Below are 21,177 nucleotides of genomic sequence, written 5' to 3'. Positions count from 1 at the left end.
GATGACGGGTATAAACCACCATGCCTGGCCCAAAGTGCTTTTATCCAGGCCAGTGTTTCCACCTCAGTTGTCCTTGACCACATTAACCCAGTTCTATTTGTAAATTATACCCATGGCACAGAAGCAAGTAGGAGGAATCAGTACTTACCTTTCCTATGTGCAGCATACTCTGATATTCCTTAATTCTCTTCTTCTAATTCTTACACTCTGGTCTTTATTCCCTGGATGATGATGATGATGATGATGATGATGATGATGATGATGATGATAACTGTTTTTTTAGAGATGGGGTCTCACTCTGTCACCCAGGCTGGAGTGCAGTGGTGTAATCATAGTTCACTGCAACCTTGAACTCCTGGGCTCAAGCTATTTCCTGCCTCACCCTCCCTGAGTAGCTAGGACTACAGGCCTAGCTAGTTTTTAGCTACATACTCAGCTAATTTTTTGTAGTGATTGGGTCTTGCTATGTTGCCCAGGCTGGTCTTGAACTCTTGGCCTTAAGCAGTCCTCCCACCTTAGCCTCCCAAAGTGCTGAGATTACAGGCATAAGTCACCGCACCTGGCCCATTATTGATTCCTTATTATTATTATTTTTTTTGAGATGGAGTTTCGCTCTTGTTGCCCAGGCTGCAATGCAATGGCGTGATCTTGGCTCACTGCAAACTTCTGCTTCCCAGGTTCAAGTGATTCTCCTGCCTGAGCCTCCGAGTAGCTGGGATTACAAGCATGCACCACCACGCCTGGCTAATTTTGTATTTTTAGTAGAGATGGGGTTTCTCCATGTTGGTCAGGCTGGTCTCGAACTCCCAACCTGAGGTGATCTGCCTGCCTCAGCCTCCCAAAATGCTGGGATTAGAGAATAGCCACTGTGCCTGGCTGCTATTGATCATTATTGATTGATTCATTGCATCCTCACCATTGATTTTTCTTGAACATCTATTATGTGCTGTGCACTATTCTAGGCATGGAAATAGAGTGCAAAGCAAGTCAGCTAAGGACCTGCTCTTGTAGAGGCTGGGTTTTAAGAAAGATAGAGAAAATAATAAAGGCAAATAACAAGGCAGTTCACACCATGAGAGGCAGTTCACACCAAGATAGTTCACACCATGATGGATGTCTGGAAGGTAACGTGATGAGGCGAGAGATGGGCAAGTTGTGAAGCAGACGTCACAGTTCACTTAGGTGGAGGGGTTAAACGGGGCCTCTTTGAGAGGCGATATTTGAGCTGAAGTTTATGTGACAAGAAAAATCAGCCATGCCAGTGTCAGGAGGAAAAAGATTCTAGAAGGAATAAGAGATTTTAAAGGCTCTAGGGTAAGGATTAAGTTGGTGTGCTATAGGAGTAACTGGGTGCGTTGTAGGATTAGCAAGGAGGCCAGGGTGGCTGCATCCCAGTGAGTGAGGGTGAGGCCAGTCCGTGGAGTCGGAGACAGTACAGGGGCCTCGTAGACCCTGGTGTGGAGGGTTCAGCGCAGGAGGGATGTGAATGGACTTCACATCTCAGAAGAAGCCCTCGGTGCTGTGTTTCAAATAGTCCATATCAGTCAACCATTCTCATCTGGGGGCAATTTTGTAACACTTCCCCACCCCCTGGCAATGTTTGGAGACATTTTTGGTTGTCACACCTGGGGTTGGGGTGCTCCTGGCACCTAATGGAGGGAGGCCAGGGAGATACCACCGAACATCCTACAAAATGTAGAACAGGCCCCCCAACAGAGAATTTCTAGATTGTGTCAGTAATTGTGCTGACAGATCTGGGTATGGCAGGAGAAGCCAAGGGTCCAGTTTAGATTACGTAAATTTGAGCAGCTGTTACACCCCTAGGTGGAGAGTCAATAGGGCAGCTGGAGGCAGGAATTAGGGTGCCCTGTGGCCAGGTTCAGGCAGGAGGTGTAATTCTGGGAATCTTGACGTGTACGTGGGATTGGGTTAGAGTGGTAGTTCTCGAAATGACTTTGAGGGGGTGATGGGGACACTGCTGGCATCTAATGATTGGTGGCCAGAGTTGCGCTAAACATCCCCCAGTGCATAGGACAGCCTCACTCAACAAAGACTCCAGCCCCATTGGCTTACTGAGGTTGCGAGTCAGCCAGTAGAGCATTGAGCAGGAGTGAGGCCCCTGGGACATTGAGGATGTGGAGTTCTGGTTGAGGAGGAGAAGCAAGGGGTGGAGTAGCCACACCAGGGGAGTGTGTTGCCCTGGAGCCTCCAGTATGGGGATTTCAGAAAGAGAGGGCGGCCACCTGTGCCCAGTGACGCTTATGTGTGAATTCCACGCCTTTGGTGGTTGGCGCCCTCCAGGTCCATCTTGTCCTACAGTGCCATTTTCAGATGGAGAAACTGAGGGAGGTCTGGAGAGGAGGCATGGGGTGCCCAGGATCCCAGAGGCAGCAGGGCTGGAGCACAGCCTGGCCCCAATCCTGGCTCACCTGTGAGTACAGCCCTGATGTAATAGGATGGTCAGGGCAGTTGCTTTCGGGGCTCCCATTCAGACCAACCAGTTGGTTCCTCACTTGAGTGAAAAGGGACACACGTGCTTCCTTGGGAACACTCATTGTTCCCAAATCTGTGGTTTGCTTTCTCACACCCTCCTTCCACCTCCACACCCCGAAAAGAAATGCTGTTTGGAGGCGTTCTCACGGTGACATTTCCTCTCTGCCAGTCATGCTTGTCAAGAATAGCTCTTTGCTGAAACTGGGTGGTCATTGGGCTTCCTCGTGACACTGTGGGTCTTTCAGTTTGGCTTGATCTGTTGTGGGAGTGAAAGGTTTCTTCCTGTCGTGTGTCTTGGTGGGTGGGCATGGTGGTGGGTGGGCACCAGGGGAACCGAGGCCCTCTTGTGTCTCCCCTGGCAGCTCTTCCGGTTCAGGACACATTTCTTATCTTCGTCAGCAGGAACAAGAGCATTGGGAATGTGGGCGTTTTGTGGGCTGGGATTGCAATGACCTAACGGGAAGAGGATCAGCTAGGGACCGATGGAAGTGCCGTGGGTGGGGAGGAGATCAGAACAAGCAGGGCAATGTTAAGGAATTCTCCAGTGACTGCCCAGGGACTGAACAAATGCTTTATAGGGCTTGATTCTGTCTGTCAGCCGTGGAACGACTTTCCGCAGACAGGGACAATGAAAGGGAGCACCCTGGATAATGATGAAGTTATTGTAGCTAACAAAACAGGATTTCCTTAAAAAATATATCAGAAAAGGCAGAATTACAGAGATGGGGAACAGATGAGTGATAGCTGGGGGTTGGAGCGCAGGAGGGTTTGCCTACACATTGGGAGGGAACTCCTCGGGAGATGGACCTGCTCTGTGTTTTGGTTGTGGTGGTGGTTACAGGAATCTATGCAGGTGTTACGACTCATAGGACTGTATTCTCCCAAAAGTGAATTTTGCTGTCTGTAAATGAAAACTTTTTAAAAATTACAACAACCTTTAAAGTAGGTAATATCTCTGTTTCACAGAAGTGTAAACTGGGGCACAGAGAAGTAAGTTACCTACCCAAGGATCAACCATGGTTTGTGGTAGAGTTTGGCCTTCAGGCCCAGGCCTGTCTGCTGCAAAACTTGAGCTCTTAGCTGAGATACCTGAATGTCTTCTGTGCCTATTGGATACGTCAGCTTTTTTGGGGGTCAGGGGGTAAGGTGAAGTTTTGAAATTTGTAAAGGATGTGGCTCTTGCCAGCTTAACCCACATTGTCAGACTGAATTGTCAAGAAAAACAGAACTCTTAGATTATTACAGGAACTCTCCTAGTTTTTAAAAGCTGACAATCAATTTCATTAAAAACAAAAACTGGCTAGGCTTGGTGGCTTATGTCTGTAATTCCCGCACGTTGGGAGGCTGAGGCAGGAGGATTGCTTGAGCCCAGGAGTTCAAGGTTGCAGTGAGCTATGATTGCATCACTGCACTCCAGCCTGGGTGAGAGAGTGAGACCCTGTGGTACAAAAACAAAAACAAAACCCCAAAACTCTATTTGGGCCAGACAAACACATACAACCAACAACACAAAAATAGTCCATAGGTTGTCAGTTTTTATTTATACTATACTGTAATTATATTATACTGTTACACTATAATTAAGAATATATGGTATATAAGTATATGGCATTTTAGTATATGTATGTGTGTATATGGTATATGTATGTATATTGGGTATATGGTATGAGTATATGTATGTGTATATTGTATGAGAGTATATGGTATATGGGTATATTGGGTATATTTGAGTATATGTATGTGTGTATGGTATATGATGAGTATATGGAATATGGGTATGTGTGTATATTGGGTATATGTGAGTCTATGTGTGTGTGTATGGTATATAAGTATGTGTGTGTGTGTTGTATTTGCATGTGTGTGTATGGTGAGCATATAGTATATGGGTATATATTTGTGTGTGTATGGCATATGAGTATATGGTAAATGTGTATATGGTATGTGAGTATATGGTATTTGTGTGTATGTATGTGTGTATATGGTGAGTGTATGTGTATTTGTGTATATGGCATATGAGTATATGTATATGTGGTATATGAGTATATGGTATTTGTGTGTGTGTATGGTATATGACCATATGGTATAAGATGGGAAGGTTTGTACAGAGACCTGGTTCTTGCCCAGGTTGCTAATTCACTGTTTCCCCTCATTTGCTGTCTGGGGCCTCTCCTCTCCTCACTAAAAAACAAGGAGCTGAGCCCAGTGGATTATTACGAGCTCCCTGTATGACTCAGCAGTGATTATAAATAAGTCATAAATAGGAATGAGTTTCTGAGACTAGAAGAGAAGAGGTGGGCCCGGTCCTTTTCTTCTTCCAGACTCCTGTTTGCTTTCTCTGATGATCCCATCTCCTCTTATTTCACAGAGGGTGTTTACTTTGAGCTGAAGAAACTCAGCAGTCAGTAGTCCTGTTAGTGACAGAAATGCGCCTTGATGCTCTGTTGAAAATGCAGGCAGGGCCAGGGAACGTCGTCACACCCCGAGACTTTCTGTTTATTTCTCAACTGTTAATGACAGGAGGCATCCTTTCTTTTTGTGCATAAAGCGGTATCTTGGAAGTCGGGCTTTCTTTGAGAGCATACATGGAGTGCCTGGTCCCAGATTTTTCAGATGTTGTCTTGATTTTCTTTAGAGTGAATGAGGTGGGGAAGATCTCTGTTTGGCTTTGACTGAAAGATAGTGTCTGCCAGGGTCTCTCTCTCTTTTTTTTGAGATGGAGTCTTGCTCCGTCGCCCATGCTGGAGTGCAGTGGCGTGATCTCGGCTCACTGTAAGCTCCACCTCCCGGGTTCACACCATTCTCCTGCCTCAGCCTCCCAAGTAGCTGGGACTACAGGTGCCCGCCACCATGCCTGGCTAATTTTTTGTATTTTTTAGTAGAGACGGGGTTTCACCGTGTTAGCCAGGATGGTCTCAATCTCCTGACCTCGTGATCCACTCGCCTCGGCCTCCCAAAGTGCTGGGATTACAGGCGTAAGCCACTGTGCCTGGCCTCTCTTTTTTTAAAAAATAATATAGAGACAGGGTCTCGCTATGTTTCCTAGGCTGGTCTCAAACTTCTGGCCTCAAGCAATCCTCCTGCCTCAGCCTCCCAAAGTGCTGGGATTACAGGCATGAGCCACCATGCCTGGCCAGCTAGGGTCTCTTGTCTAAGTGATATTGTTCCCTTGAAGGAACTGCCATTTTGTAGTTCCTGGAAGTCTATCCATTGTAGTTTGCGTTCAGCTTTAGAACAAAAATCTGTCTTTTTTTTTTTTTGAGACAGAGCTTTGCTTTTGTTGCCCAGGCTGGAGTGCAATGGTACAATCTCTGCTCTCTGCAACCTCCACCTCCTGGGTTCGGGTGATTCTCCTGCCTCAGCCTCCCAAGCAGCTGAGATAACAGGCATACACCACCATGCCCGGCTAATTTTTTGTATTTAGTAGAGATGGGGTTTCACCATGTTGGCCAGGCTGGTCTCGAACTCCTGACCTCAGTATATGGTGTATATATATATATATATATATATATATATATATATATATACACATACACACACACATACTGAGTATATGTATATGGTATATATATAAATACTGAGTATATGTATATGGTGTGTATATATATCCATCATATGCATATGTATATGTATATGGTGGATATATATATTTATATCTCCACCTCGGCTTCCCAAAGTGTTGGGATTACAGGTGTGAGCTACCACGCGCGGCCCTGTCTTTTTTTTTTTAAATGGAAAAAGAAGTTCTTAAATTTTTCTTTTATAGAGTTTGTTTTTATAAGTAATGAGTACATACGGTAACAAAAATTTCAAAGCACAGAAGGACATTTCATGAAAGGCCAGCGTGTCTATAACCTCCAACCACCTGTCTTTATACCCCTCTTCCTGCACGTCACCACTGTTCCAAGTTTTTAGTTTCTAGAGCCCTTCTAGATATATAGCATGAGTTCTGAGTGATTTTTGTCTCCCAGGTGACATTTGGCAGTGTCTGGAGATATTTTTATGTTTTATTTTTTTGAGATGGAGCACCGCTCTTTTTGCCCAGGCTGGTGTGCAGTGGCACCATCTGGCTCCCCGCAACCCTTGCCTGATTCCGCCTCCTGAGTAGCTGGGATTACAGGCGCGTGCCACTACGTCCGGCTAATTTTTGTATTTTTAGTAGAGATGGGGTTTTAGTAGAGACGGGGTTTCACCATGTTGGCCAGGCTTGTCTCAAACTCCTGACCTCGAGTGATCTGCCCACCTCAGCCTCCCAAAATGCTGGGATTACAGGCATGAGCCACTGCGCCTGGCCTGGAGATATTTTTATTGTCACAACTGGTATGTAGGTGCTAATAGCATCTAGGGGGTAGAGGCCAGGGTGCTGCTGAATATCCTACAACACACGGGACAGCCCCTCCACCCCACCCCACCCCCACCACAAAGACTTATCCAGGACCCAAATATCAATAGTGCCACTGTTGAGAAACCCTGAGAATATATAGTATTCCCAGCGATTTTCCATTTCCTTCTTGGCTCCCCTACAGCAGTGCTAAGGTGCTCCACCAGTCTTTGCTTTTTCATGAAACAGGTTGGCTTTTCATATCAACACACAGAAATCGGCCTTCATTTCATTTTAGCAGCTGTATTTAATTCCATTTAAAGGTAAACTGTAACATTTATTCAGGCGCCTTACTTACTGACGCTACGCTTCTTTCCATTTTTGCTATTGAAGACAACTGCAATGAAGAACCCTTTTGCCCACGTGGGAGGGTAATCCATAGGATAAATTCCTAGAAGTGGAATTGAGCATCAGAGGCCACATGCGGCGACATTTTGAGAGGTATCGCCCAACTGCCCTCTAAAGAGGTGGTTCTGATTTATGCTCCTTCCAGAAATGTAAGATCGTGCCTTTTTCTCTAGCGTGAGTATTTTTCATCCCTGGTTTCCATTTATAGCCTAAGCTGTCTTCATATCAGCTGAAAAGTTCAAAATGTTGGCAGCAAGGGTGGATTCTGAAGCTATTCCCGATATAGAAGGGCAGGGGTGGAAGAAGTCCCGATAAGCTACATGAGCTAAATGAGAAAGTGAAGCTCTTTTCTCTCTGCGGAGGAGGGGAGAGTCAAATGCAGCTGCAAGTTTGGATAAAGATCATTACATTTGGCTAAACTCCTGAAGGTCAGCTTCCAGGGCCTGGGCCCAGCCCCTAGCCATTTGGTGGTTTATTCTAACAAGAATAAACATAACAGCAGCTTATTGACCAGAGACACCTTAGTTTGTAAAATGAGGGAATTTACCTTCTTTGCATTTTTCTTGATTATGAACATTCCAGTGCTCAGTCTTTTTAGGCTAAAGTTAATGGGTCGCATTTACTGTAGGCATATGTGTAGACACGCAGGTGCACACGCAGAGCTCAGTTATTCAGGTGAGGTCTAGGTCTCTTTTTATGGACCCTAAGGTTTAGAAAGGTTGTCCTGTTAACATACACACAGGAGTTAAGGCAAATAGTGAGTTTTCTTTACTCACATAGAAGATTGGTCTGATACAGGGGTTCTCAGCCTTAGCTGCCAATTAGGATCACCTGGCAAGTTTATTGTTGGTGTGTTTTTTTTTTTTTTGAGATGGAGTCTCATTCTGTTGCCCAGGCTGGAGGGCAGTGGTGTGATCTCGGCTCACTGCAGGCTCCTCCTCCTGGGTTCAAGTGATTCTCTTGCCTCAGCCTCCGAAGCAGCTGGGATTACAGGCAGGTGCCATCATGCCTGGCTAATTTTTGTATATTTAGTAGACATGGCATTTCACCATGTTGGTCAGGTTGGTCTTGAACTCCTGACCTCAGGTGCTCCACCTGCTTTGGCCTCCTAAACTGCTGGGGTTACAGGCATGAGCCACTGCGCTCGACCTCCTGGCAAGTTTGTAAAAGGCTGATGCCCAGGCCTTCCCCTCAGCCAATTGAGTCAGAGTCTCTGAGGATGGGGCTCAGGCCTCAGGATTTTCTAAAACTTTACAGGCAATTTTGGTGTGCAGCCAGGGTTGGCAGTCACTGGACTAGTATAGAAGATGGCAGATTTTACGGCTTTCAGGCCAAATCTGGCCCCCACCTGTGTTTGCAAATAAAGTTTACTGGAACACATCCACACCCATCTGTTTATGTAGTGTTCATGGCTGCTTTTGCAACAGAGCCTGTATGGCCTGCAAAGCCTGAAATATTTACTCTCTGGGCTTTTATTTTATTTTTTGAGATAAGGTCTGGCTCTTTTGCCCAGTCTGGAGTGCAGTGGCCTGATCTCGGCTCACTGCAACCTCTGCCTCCTGGGCTCAAGCGATCCTCCCACCTTAGCCTCCTGAGTAGCTGGGATTACAGGCGTGTGCCAACATGCCTGGCTAATTTTCATATTTTTAGTAGAGACAGGGTTTCACCATGTTGCCCAGGCTGGTCTCAAATGTGAGCTCAAGGGAACTGCCCACCTCAGCCTCCCAATTGCAGGGATTACAAGTGTGAGCCACTGTTCCCGGTCCTCTCCAGGCTTTTACAAAGAAAGTTTGTTGGTTTCTTTTGTAAATTTTTTCTTTAACTGTGTATTCTAGTAGTATATAGGAATATTGAGGACACTGATGAATGTGTCACTTGGGTAGCCATGGAGAGTATTTTTGTGAGTATACGTTTCCATCTTTATTCTTGAAAAGTCTGGCTTTTCCCTCTGGAATCTAGCATGCTTCTTCATTTCTGAAAGTGGAAATTCCGAGGGAGGCCTCAAATCCCTCCCCCTTTGCTGTCACATTTGCATGCAACTCAGCTGTTAAGTTCTTGAGTCCTGCCTACTGGAACTCTTTAATCTGGGCTTTTTTTTTTTTTTTTTTTTTTTTTGAGACAGAGTCTTGCTCTGTCGCCCAGGCTGGAGTGTAGTGGTGCGATCTCGCTCACTGCCCTTCGCCTCCTGGGTTCAAGTGTTCTCCTGCCTCAGCCTCCTGAGTACCGGGGATTACAGGCACCCACCACCATGCCTGGCTAATTTTTTTATTTTTAGTAGAGACGGGATTTCACCATGTTAGCCAGGCTGATCTTGAACTCCCGACCTCAAGTGATCCTCCCGCCTTGGCCTTCCACAGTGCTGGATTACAGGCGTGAGCTGCTGTGCCTGGCATTTCTCTTTTCTTTCTTTCTTTTTTTTTTAAATAAACTTTTAATTTAAAAGTAAACTTTAATGTCAAAAATGCAAACTCAGGGAGGGCAGAAAGATCACACACAAGGCTGCCACTTTACACCTGGAGGCTTGCATGGCGGCCAGACAGAGGTGCTCCTCACTTCCCAGACGGTGCGGGGCGAGGCAGAGGCTCTCCTCACTTCCCAGACGGTGCGGTGGCCGGGCAGAGGTGCACTCCTTGCTTCCCAGATGGTGGGGCGACTGGGCAGAGGCGCTCCTCCCTTTTCTTTTAATGTTCCCCATTCCTTATTTTTTAAATTATTTTACCCTATAATTTCTCTTTGTTAAGCTACTTCAGATTTCTTGCCGGACAGAGACAAGTATAAAGAGTTTTCTAGTTCTTTGTCCAGTAAATTTTTTTTTTTTTTTTGGAGACAGGATCTTGCTCACCCAGGTTGGAGTGCAGTGACGCAATCATGGCTCACTGCAGCCTCAAACTCCTGGGCTCAAGCAGTCCTCCTACCTCGGCCTCCCAAGTAGCTAGGTTTACAGGCGTGCACCACCAAGCCCAGCTACTTTTTGTATTTTTTGTAGAGATGGGGGTCTTGCGATGTTGCCCAGCCTGGTCTCGAACTCCTGGCCTCAAGCAATCCTCCTGCCTCTGCCTCCCAAAGTGCTGGGAGAGGTGTGAATCACTGTGCCCGGCCCCACTGCAGTAAATTTGCACATTCTTCACCCTCTCAGAGGTGGCTGTGTGAATGTCTGCAGTCCTGTCCCTAGTAGCCTGTCTTTAAAGCCCTGATAAGTGTGCACACACACATGCATGCACACAGATACTGTTTTTGGTATTTTTCTTGAATTACAGGGATAGTGTCTCTGCTTGCTTTGAGCACTCACTTCTGGAATCTCCCTGGGTCTGGGAGGGGCAGTCTGTAAGTGTGATTTAGGAAAAGACCCATCTCTTCCCTCCTTTTTTTTTCTTCAAAAAAAAAAAAAAAGTCTTGCTCTGTCTCCCAGTCTAGAGTGCAGTGGCGTGATCATAGCTCAGTACAGCCACTAACTCCTGGCTCAAGCCATTCTCCTGCCTCAGCCTCCTGAGTAGCTGGGACTACAGGTGCATTCCACCACACCTGGCTGGGAAAAGACCCCTTTCTAATCTTATCCTGGGGGCTGATAAAATTAAATTGGAGCAATTTATTGCTTCTGGTCACCTGTGAGTGGATTGGGTGGGGCTTTTGGGAGGCTGCTTCTAGTTACTTTGAAGGAGCTGATTTCTGGGTATGCAGTGTTTGAGAACTCTCCCTTACTGCGCGAACAGGAAAGTGGTTGGGTCAGGCCAAAGGAAAAAGGTAGGAGAGAGTGATGGTTTTAAACAGTGCTTCCAGCCCAGCTCTCAGAATAGATTCTGGGGCCTCTTTCACAGCCCAATGAATGGAGGTGGCCTGAGGTGTGGAGGGAGCAGGGAGATGAAGCACGAAGTCCAGGGAGCAACCTGATAGCTGTTGGGAACAGGCTCAGAGGTGGCTTCTCCTCTTTGTGGGTTGATTGGATTCCACCTGCTTTCTGACTTATTTTTTGGGATTGGCCGGAGTAGGACAGATGCCCCACACTCGCTTTGGGTGGGTTGGAGGGGATGCCAGAGGGTGGCAGGCACAGTGGAGGACAGTAGGCCCCACCTGCAGAGTTGCTTGTTGCTTTCTGGACCTTTGCAGCCACTGAAACTCTTAATATTTTGGGGGCGCTGGAGTTGGTGGGAGAGGAATCCAAGAAATGTAAGCTCACTGACTTTGGAATCCGTCCTGCTGGTCCTACAAAGAACCCTCGAAGAAGTGAGGGGACAGGACCTCTGGCCTGAGTCACCCCCCAGAAGCCTCTGCCTGGGAACTAGGCTGAGGACCTTGGACTCTTACTTGAGCGAGACCATTTAGACAGAGGTTGAGTATCCAGGGCTAATCTGTTCCCCTTGCCTCACATAGATGCTGTGAGCCACAACACACTGGCTGGAAGGTCTGCCTATCTTATATTCCCTGCCCTTTCTAGTTTCCACCCCAGACTAGGTCCACTGAGAATGAAAAATGAAGCCTCTGTGGCAAATAGGCATTTAGGGCCCCCAATTATCAGGGTGTTTTCGAGGGGGTCGCCATCTTTCTTGGATACAAGTCCTCTTCAATCTGGACCTGAAGTTACAAGTACACCTTGACCAGGCTCAGTGTTGCTTTGTTCACTGAAATTGAGATTGAATATCTGCCCATAACCTTTGTCTTTGGAGGGTCCCTAATGATGTTGACTTCCACACACTGAGCCATCTGGCTGGGATTGTCCATTTTAAATATTGAAAGTCACCCAGACGATTGTTCAGTGGACTGTTTAAACCTGCCAAACGTGTTCACGTGGGCCATTATCTTCATGTCACCCCATTTGGTTGAGCAGATGATATTGTTGGGATGAATGACAAAAAAAGTATCTCCCCCTCCCCCATGTTCTAAAATGTGTGTTTTGCTCTGACTTTGCAAGGACGAAGCTCCGTGATAAGGATGGTGTGTGCCTGGTCTTACGAGGGTGTGATGGTCTCTTTCAGATCGAAGCAAAGCTGAGATGGATTTGAAGGAGCTGAGCGAGTCGGTCCAGCAACAGTCCACCCCTGTTCCTCTCATCTCTCCCAAGCGCCAGATTCGTAGCAGGTTCCAGCTGAATCTTGACAAGACCATAGAGAGTTGCAAAGCACAATTAGGTATATCTTTGGTTTTGTTTTTTTTTTCCAGCAGTATCGTTGTTATCATTACTGGTAGGGATACCACCTGGATGAAATCAAGGTTGAATCCTGGCTGCTTTTAGCAGCTGCTTTAACTTTCAACTATTTGCTCAGCTAAAATACATTTCCACTCATGGCAAAAGACTTCAGACTTGCTAGTTAATTCAGGGCTTTTTGAACTCATCAGTTTATTCTTTGGTGAAAGCAGTCTTGGAAACTCGAGATACAGGTTTGAATCATCAAGGTTTGCAAGCAGAATGAGGATCCTCTGAGTTTGCCTCTGCTCTCCTTCTCAGTACGCATCAGTGCCTCCACACGAGTAGTGAGTGTGTTCTGCAGGTGTCCGACACGAAACCCTTTCCCTCCAGACTGGTCTCCCCACCAGGCAAACCCTGCTTCTGTAGCTGTTGCCTTCCTTCCTCTTCCCTGTGCTGCCTGCCTTCACACTGCCTACCTGAATCCTGCCTTCTGTGAGGCTGAGCTCAGATCTCACCTCCTCCAGGAAGTCTCCCCTGACTGCCCTCCCCATCTGCCCTCCTCCTTTGGTACTTTATTGCTTGGAAGTAGCAATGGTCCCTTTGTGTGGGGGTGTCCCTCCCAATCTAGACTGGAAGCTCCTTGAGGGCAGGGAGGCCGTTTTATGCGGATTTGCCTTCTCTATGGTACTTGGTCTGTGCACATGGTAGATGCTCTGGAATGTTTGTTGAATAAGTAAGTAAAGCTAGGAGGGCATTTGTAAAGAAGTGGGGGATGGCTGGGCCTCTGGAGAGCAAGCTCCTCTGAGTGTCAGTGGGTGCTCTGCATCTTCAGGTGAGAAAGCAGCTAGAGTTAGGGACCCATCTGGGGCTGTCCAGAGGACAACAGTTCCCATTGGGTTGCCTGTTTGGTGAGGACATTGGGTGGCATGGGTGAAATTTGGCATGCCATTTAAATAATCCTCTTGGGTCCTTCCATGCAGCTGGCCCAACTCTTGATTTGTTTTTATTGCTAATAAGAATTTTATTATTTCCATTTACTGAGTGTTTCCTTGGACACTATGCTAAGTAAGCACTGCATATAGATTGTCTTGGGAGGTTGATACTTTTATCAGTCCCATTTTGCGGATAGAGAAACTGAGGCTCAGAGAGATAAATAACTTGTTCAGGGTCACACCAGTAATAAAAACAGAAAAGCAGGATTTGAATTCATGTCCTTTGGACTGCAGTACCCAAGCTTTTCCTATCACATATGTGCTTACACTTTTCCTTCTTGTTTCCAATCATTACCTACCAGTAGCACAAGCCTAGGATCCCAGAATTATACCAGATCTGGGTGTTTGTATTTTGGCTTGTGTTCTTCCTGTGTTGCCCTGGCTAGCCTTGAACTCCTGGGTTCAAGCAGTTCTTCTGCCTCAGCCTCCTGAGTAGCTGGGACCACAGGTGTGCACCACCATGCCTGGCTCGACTTGTGTTTTTGATTGAGCCCTGGTGGAGGCAGATACATTCCCCAATGATCCTGCTGATCCCCCATGCCCCGGGCTGTTCATGGCTCTGGTATTTTTGCAGGTTTCTTTTTGGTGTATACAGGTCGGACAGTGGCACCATTCACAGTGGCCATTGCTCTAGAATGAAGAGATTGCACAGACTTGATTGGGTTTTCTTTCCTCTTTCTAAAAGTTTAGGATATAGTATTATTATCTACAGTATGATGGCATAACATATGGTTGGGAGCAGGAGCCGTAAATGGGTTAAATGGAACTGTTGTTAGAAATGTGCTTCTGCCCATTTTTGTTTGTGTGTATGAAACACCTGCTAGTTTGTGCTTCTTCCTTTTGAAAGAGACAGAAGTATGTGACTTCTCTCCTGACTCCTTTACCAGTGGAAGAGCCATGCACACCGAGTGGCAGTTGACTTTCCACGAGTGCAGGGAACAAGAGGGAGGCTGGGCACCCGGGTCACCTGGAGACAAGTGTGTCCCCCGCCTAGAGGAGCCAGTGGCTTTCCTGTCCCAGCCAATGCCTGGCAGGCTGGTGACCCAGAGCGGCTAGATTTTCCGCTCTTTCATCAGAAGCCCCTGCTTTGATTTCTATATGAAATTTCCTGATTTGTGAGTTGGACAACACATTTATAAATTAAAAGCAGACAAGATACCCTGTGGGCCAAACCAGTGCCTCTCGCATGAAACATGTCTGCAAGCTAGATGTGACTTGTGGGCTGTTTGCAACCTCTGCTTTAAGACTTTGGCTTATTTTCTTTGGCTTAGACACAAAGGATCAAGAACTTTAACGCTTTGGAAACCCAAGGGAAGAGTGTTGGTGGGGAGCCAGGAACCCAGGGTTCTGGCCTGGCCTCTGTCTTGTGTCCTAGGGCAGGTGATATCCCTGGGCCTCTGTTTTCTAATCTGTAAATTGGATCAGTTTGAATAGCTTGTCCCTGCTGTTCCCTTCCAGCCCTCTCATTCTCAATAATCCCAATTAGTTATCAACGTTGCAAAAATTTGGCACCACATATTTAGTGCCATATAAATTTAAAATCTCCGTTGGTAGGTCCCGTGTCTCCTTTGAATGTTAACAACCAAAACCCTCTCCCAAGGCAAGTACCATTTGGCAGCCGTAGCCAGTTGCCACTTGAGTTTATTACTGGCCCCATTTAGGCCAATGTGATGCGATTTGAAACGTGCTTTTCTTATTCCAGCATTTGGTGTGGAAAAATGTTTGCATTTTTCGTCCTGCTCTTTATTTTGTGACTACGCCACATGCTGGGTTTTCTTTTTGAATTTAGGCATAAATGAAATCTCGGAAGATGTCTATACGGCCGTAGAGCACAGCGATTCGGAGGATTCTGAGAAGTCAGATAGTAGCGATAGTGAGTATATCAGTGATGATGAGCAGAAGTCTAAGAATGAGCCAGAAGACACAGAGGACAAAGAAGGTTGTCGGATGGACAAAGAGCCATCTGCTGTTAAAAAAAAGCCCAAGCCTACAAACCCAGTGGAGATTAAAGAGGAGCTGAAAAGCACGTCACCAGCCAGCGAGAAGGCAGACCCTGGAGCAGTCAAGGACAAGGCCAGCCCTGAGCCTGAGAAGGACTTTTCCGAAAAGGCAAAACCTTCACCTCACCCCATAAAGGATAAACTGAAGGGAAAAGATGAGACGGATTCCCCAACAGTCCATTTGGGCCTGGACTCTGATTCAGAGAGCGAACTTGTCATAGATTTAGGAGAAGACCATTCTGGGCGGGAGGGTCGAAAAAATAAGAAGGAACCCAAAGAACCATCTCCCAAACAGGATGGTAAGTGATTGTATCTGTTTCCAGTTTTCTTAATTTGGTTTAGAATCCTACCTCGTATGCTTACTATCAAAAGTTCTGTGACTCTTAAAGAAACAAATCAGAAGTTACGTGACCCTCTAACACACTGAGAGAGAGGCACAGTGAAGCTGTGTTTGGTTTAAGGTTGCCTAGCTAGTCATAGAACAGGACCTGGACTCAAACATGGGCCTGCCTACCTTTAACCTGCTCGGTATCCAGTATGATTGATTTTGAGTACAGAAAGAGAAGTCTGTTAGAAAATGATGGTTACTTTTAGTGACCAAGTCATTTTTAGTCTGAGCAGCTTCTTTTCCAATATGCTCATTTATTTCCCCAAAGTGTTTGTTAACATTTGGATCTTGTCAAATGGTCCTTCAGTGCTGCATTCCACAGACATCTCATTCTCTTTTGACAAGTCTCAAACGGTTAGGAGTGTTCATTTCAAGCTGGGCATGGTGGCTCACGCTTGTAATCCCAGCACTTGGGGAGGCCAAGGCGGGTGGATCATTTGAGGTCAGGAGTTCAAAACCAGCTTGACCTACATAGTGAAACCCTGTCTCTACTAAAATACAAAAATTAGCGGGGCGTGATAGCAGGCGCCTGTAATCCCAGCTACTCATGAAGCCGAGGCAGGATAATCGCTTGAACCCAGGAGGCGGAGGTTGCAGTGAGCTGAGATTGCGCCACTGCATTCCAGTCTGGGTGGCAGAGCAAGACTCCCTCTCCAAAAAAAAAAGCAGCGTTCATTTCAAAGGTTTTGATGATTTCAGCTTTGCTTTCCTCCCCTCATGCCACCTAGGCATCTCCAAGTGTATTTTCTTACAGTAGTAGGACAGTATTTGGGTGATTGGTGCCAGAATACTGAGTGCTTCTTAGGGCACTAGAAAATGGAGTATGGTGGATATGTGTATTGGCTTTTCTGGGCGGGGGGCGGGGGGGGGGGGGGGGCGGGGTGCGGCGGACAGAATTTGGCTCTTGTCGCCCAGGCTGGAGTACAATGGTACAATCTCGGCTGACTGCAACCTCCGCCTCCTGGGTTCAAGTGATTCTCCTCCCTCAGCCTCCCAAGTAACTGGGATTACAGCCACCTGCCACCACGCCTGGCTGATTTTTGTATTTTTAGTAGAAACAGGGTTTCACCATGTTGGCCAGGCTGGTCTCAAACTCCTGACCTCAGGTGAGCCACCCGGCTCGGCCTCCTAAAGTGCTGGGATTACAGGCATGAGCTACTGCGTCTGGCCTTACTGGCTTTTAATCTTATTTGCATTTAACTTAACTGAGCCCAGAGTTTCACAACCTTGCACTTCTGACAGTTTGCCCTGGATAATTCTTAGTCCTGTGTATTGGAGGATGTTTTCCAGCATCCCTGGCCTCTACCAGCCAGATGGCAACCTTACCTGCTCAGTTGTGGCAGTCACAAATGTGGCAATCAAATATTGCCAAATATCCCCTGAGTCTCAGAGGCTACTGTTATATTCTGAACCAGCAGTGACTACCCCACAGCCTAGTGCAGCCTGGGCATGTTAACAAGCCCACCAAAAGGGGTGTGGGAATGATTGGAAGGATGTCCTTCCTACTGACAAAGTATTCAGCACATTTTTCAGTTGGCTTGGCAAGTAGGTTAGAGGATTCAACATGCTCAATAAAGATACTGAAGAATTAACTAAGGGCCCAGAAGAAACATTGCCCAAGGACAAATTACAGGTCGTAGCCATAAAACCTTATGTATGTGGCAAGTGACTTAAGGGATAGCCAGGTTTAAATCTTGACTGTGCCTAACTTCTATCAGGAGCTAACTTGTCAGTCAAACCCTTGAATAAGATGTAACTCCATGTCCTTTGGGGTTTCCATTGTCTGGTGGCTTAAAGCAAGTTAGGGATGGGCCTTGAGAATCTTTCTGCTGTGGTTATGGTCAACCTGGGCTGCTCTGGAACCTCAGCTGTCAGAGTGAGAGAGGATTCCTGCAGTTCAGCTAAAGAGAATGTCTGTGAGAGGTACAGTGGAGGAAGAGAGAGATACAAGTTACATAAGGGAGGGAAGATAGGCCATCAAACCATCCCGACCCATCTGTTAGATTTATAGATGGCCTCTGAAAAATATGAGTATGTTGTGGATTGGGGTTTGAGAGACTGTCTCTTGTTGCAGAGAACAATAGGAGTAGCATTTATTTCATGAGGATCGTAGGAATATTTGGGTGCAGATGGCAGTGCTCCTATGAGTGACATATTTATACTGTTCTTTCTTTCTGGAACAGATCTTTTGATTGATTGGTTTTGTGCCCCTACCTCTTCCAGAAAGAATTTGCAACAGATTGACAAGGATACATAACCATATGAAACAAGATGAAAATAAAGACATCCATGTAAAAGGAAAATGAAGGTAGAATAGCAAGTGGTCTGGGGAAAGGTTTTATACAGAAATCTGTACTATTTCAATCTTCAGAGTTAGGGAAGTTGGCTCTGAAAGCAGAATGGGAAACACAGTACCTTAGAAGATCTCATACTTTCCAAAAAAACAAAAAACCATTCTAGTTGATTAAAAGAAGTAGAACTTTTCCTCACATTGATGTCTGAAGGGAATTTCTCCAGGAAGCTTTAGTAGATGGTGGACAATTAAGCTGAAGATGATTCTGAAACACAGTTCAGTTAGAGCAGCTTCCTAAGGCTTGGGGCAAAACCAATTGATCTTAAATTCAGAGCTGATGGTGGTTTGGGTCTTGAAAAATTCTCGTGTCAGACTCCTAGAGAGCATCTTTTCAATGACGTGTTTTCACTTAAGAGTTTAGTAAGTGAAGGGCATTTTGGATTGCGCTGTTGTGACCTCCAGCTTACCTTCCACTAGGGATGCAGCTTATGGGTAGAATATGAATCTTCAGATGGCAAAACAGCTTTTATAGCTAATAACCTCAGAACAGAAGCAAAGAGAGCACACTTAGACTCTTTGCTGTGCTTTCACTGGCACATCAGTAATTTCCATCCTTCTACAAAGGGGATGCTAATTTTTCTCTTAAAAAGTCCTTGCTTTATAAATGAAAAACAGTGACCAGTGACAAATTCAGGAATTAAGTAGGTTAATTTGACAGGGCAGCTTCTCAGGTGCTGACCCTTTAAAAAAAAATTCACCCTTTTTTTCCCCGCTACAGGTGATTGATTATGTACTCCAAATTTCTGGGGCAAATGAAATTTCCTATAGCCTCATTTTGTCTCCATAAACCATCAGGATTCCTGGAAATTTAAATATTTTGGTATCTAAATAACTTCAAACAATTTTGAGCCTGGAATCTTATCGGATTGTATACTCCAGTTCTTTATTTGGCAGAGAGCCAGCTGTGGTCACTGCAGAGCAGTAACCCCTCCGCCCTGCTGGCTGTTTGCTTTTGCAAATCAGGAGAGAGAAAACGACCATTTTGCGGTTGCCCTTACGGTGGGGAGACAGGCTAGCTCATCAACAATAACAGTATATTTTTTGGTGATGTGGCAGGAAAGGAAGGCATTGAAGGCACTTACGTGGGTTAGAAGCTCTGCTAAGGCATTGCCCCCTGCCCTCCTCTTAGAAGGGCCCAGTTCAACACCTCATCTCCACGTGGAAGAGGCGGGGACTGTGCCCCATATCTGGCAGGTGGCCCTGGAAGCATCGGAGTTCTTCACTGCAGGAAGCTCTCCTTCCAGACCCACCCCAGGCTCTTGCCGACCAGCTTGGCTGGATTCTCCTCTCTGGGGAAGTACAAGGGCCAGCAACATCTCAATAACCATCGAGAACACCCTCTGAAGTCAGGATAGTCAGCTTGTCTCTTCCCCTCCTTGGCTTCTTAAAACCCACAGCTTACTGAATGAAAATCCTTGCTGGAGTAATCAGGCTCGTGTCTTTTTCTGGGTAATACTGATCTTAAAAAGACAGACATAGGCCGGGCGCGGCGGCTCACGCCTGTAATCCCAGCACTTTGGGAGGCCGAGGCGGGTGGATCACAAGGTCAGGAGATTGAGACCATCCTGGCTAACACAGTGAAACCCCGCCTCTACTGAGAATACAAAAAATGAGCTGGGCATGGTGGCGGGCACCTGTAGTCCCAGCTACTCCGGAGGCTAAGGCAGGAGAATGGTGTGAACCCAGGAGGCGGAGCTTGCAGTGAGCCGAGATCACGCCACTGCACTCCAGCCTGGGTGACAGAGCAAGACTCCATCTCAAAAAAAAAAAAAAAAGAAAAAGAGGCAGACATAATCCTTATTTAAAGGAGTTTGATGTCAGGGAGCATAGTCCTAGATCGGGGTGTTGGCTTGTACCTGGGTGTGGTGTGTGTTCCCCAGATATCCTCTCTGGGGCATAGGCTCACCTAACCGGGGGCTGAGGCCTGTGCATCCATAACTGAGCCACCTTTACAAATGAGCTCCCGTGTGGTCATCGCCTCTACCTGCTGCTCAGTGCTTCTGGCTCTAACCTCCCTTCCAGCCCCTCCTCCCTGCCTGCCCTCACTTACTCAAATGCTCTGTATTCCTAGACATATCTTGGCTGATGCTGTTCCCTCCAGATTCTCACTTTCCGCCTGTTGAAATCCTACCCTTTATTCCCCACCAGCCCAGCTCCTCCAAGATGACATACTCCATATGGCAGCGTTTTTCAAACTTGAGTCATTCACATTCATTGTCTTTCCCGTTCTCAAGTCCTGCTTGTATAATTTTTGACTTAATATTTTTATTTAAAGAATCTTTTTTTTTTTTTTTTTTTTTTTTTGAGACGGAGTCTCACCCTGTCACCCAGGCTGGAGTGCAATGGGGCGATTTCGGCTCACTGCAACCTCTGCCTCATGGGTTCAAGCGATTCTCCTGCCTCAGCCTCCCAAGTAGCTGGGATTATAGGCACACACCACCATGCCCGGCTAATTTTTTGTATCTTTAGTAGGGATGGGGTTCCACCATGTTGGCCAGACTGGTTTCGAACTCCTGACTTCATGATCTGCCCGCCTCGGCCTCCCAAAGTGCTGGGATTACAGGCGTGAGCCACTGCACCCGGCCAAGAATCTCATTCTTTAAAAATAAAATTAAGCTCATTTAAAGCAGGACACAGTAGCACGTCCCGTGTAGTCCCAGCTACTCGGGAGGCTGAAGTGGCTCGCTTGAGCCCAGCCGGGGTGATATAGCAAAACTCTATCTCTTTAAAACATAAAATAAAATAGGCCGGGCACGTTGGCTCACGCCTGTAATTCCAGCACTTTGGGAGGCCAAGGCGGATGGATCATGAGGTCAGGAGTTCAAGACCAGCCTGGGCAAGATGGCAAAACCCCGTCTCTGCTGAAAATAAAAAAAATTAGCTGGGTGCGGTGGCAGGCGCCTGTAATCCCACGTAGTCGGGAGGCTGAGGCAGGAGAATCGCTTGAACTCAGAGGGCGGAGGTTGCAGTGAGCCAAGTTTGTGCCACTGCACTCCACCCTGGGTGACAGAGTGAGAATCCATCTCAATAAATAAATAAAATAAACTCATTTTATTTACTTTTCATTTATTATTATTATTATTTTGAGACGGAGTCTCACCCT

At 46.5% G+C, this 21,177-nt stretch overlaps 1 protein-coding gene across 50 annotated transcripts in view; it reads left to right on the top strand.

The window, feature by feature from the left end:
* ZMYND8 (zinc finger MYND-type containing 8) overlaps positions 1 to 21,177 on the top strand; it is a 158,962-nt gene that overhangs the window by 106,541 nt on the left and 31,244 nt on the right. For all 50 annotated transcript variants that reach the window (XR_008674577.2, XM_019017197.3, XM_019017198.3 and 47 more), the window contains 2 exons: positions 12,190 to 12,342; positions 15,123 to 15,632. Coding sequence is in view for 49 of the 50 variants with exons in the window: in XM_019017197.3 (XP_018872742.2) it covers positions 12,190 to 12,342; positions 15,123 to 15,632 (663 nt within the window). In the remaining variant the exon portion in view is untranslated. The remainder of the gene's footprint in view (positions 1 to 12,189; positions 12,343 to 15,122; positions 15,633 to 21,177) is intronic.

This window comes from Gorilla gorilla, chromosome 21 (genome assembly GCF_029281585.2).
Source record: "Gorilla gorilla gorilla isolate KB3781 chromosome 21, NHGRI_mGorGor1-v2.1_pri, whole genome shotgun sequence".
Taxonomy (NCBI): domain Eukaryota; kingdom Metazoa; phylum Chordata; class Mammalia; order Primates; family Hominidae; genus Gorilla; species Gorilla gorilla.
The sequence above is the reverse complement of the archived record's forward strand: the minus strand, read 5'-3'. Positions and strand labels throughout refer to the sequence as shown.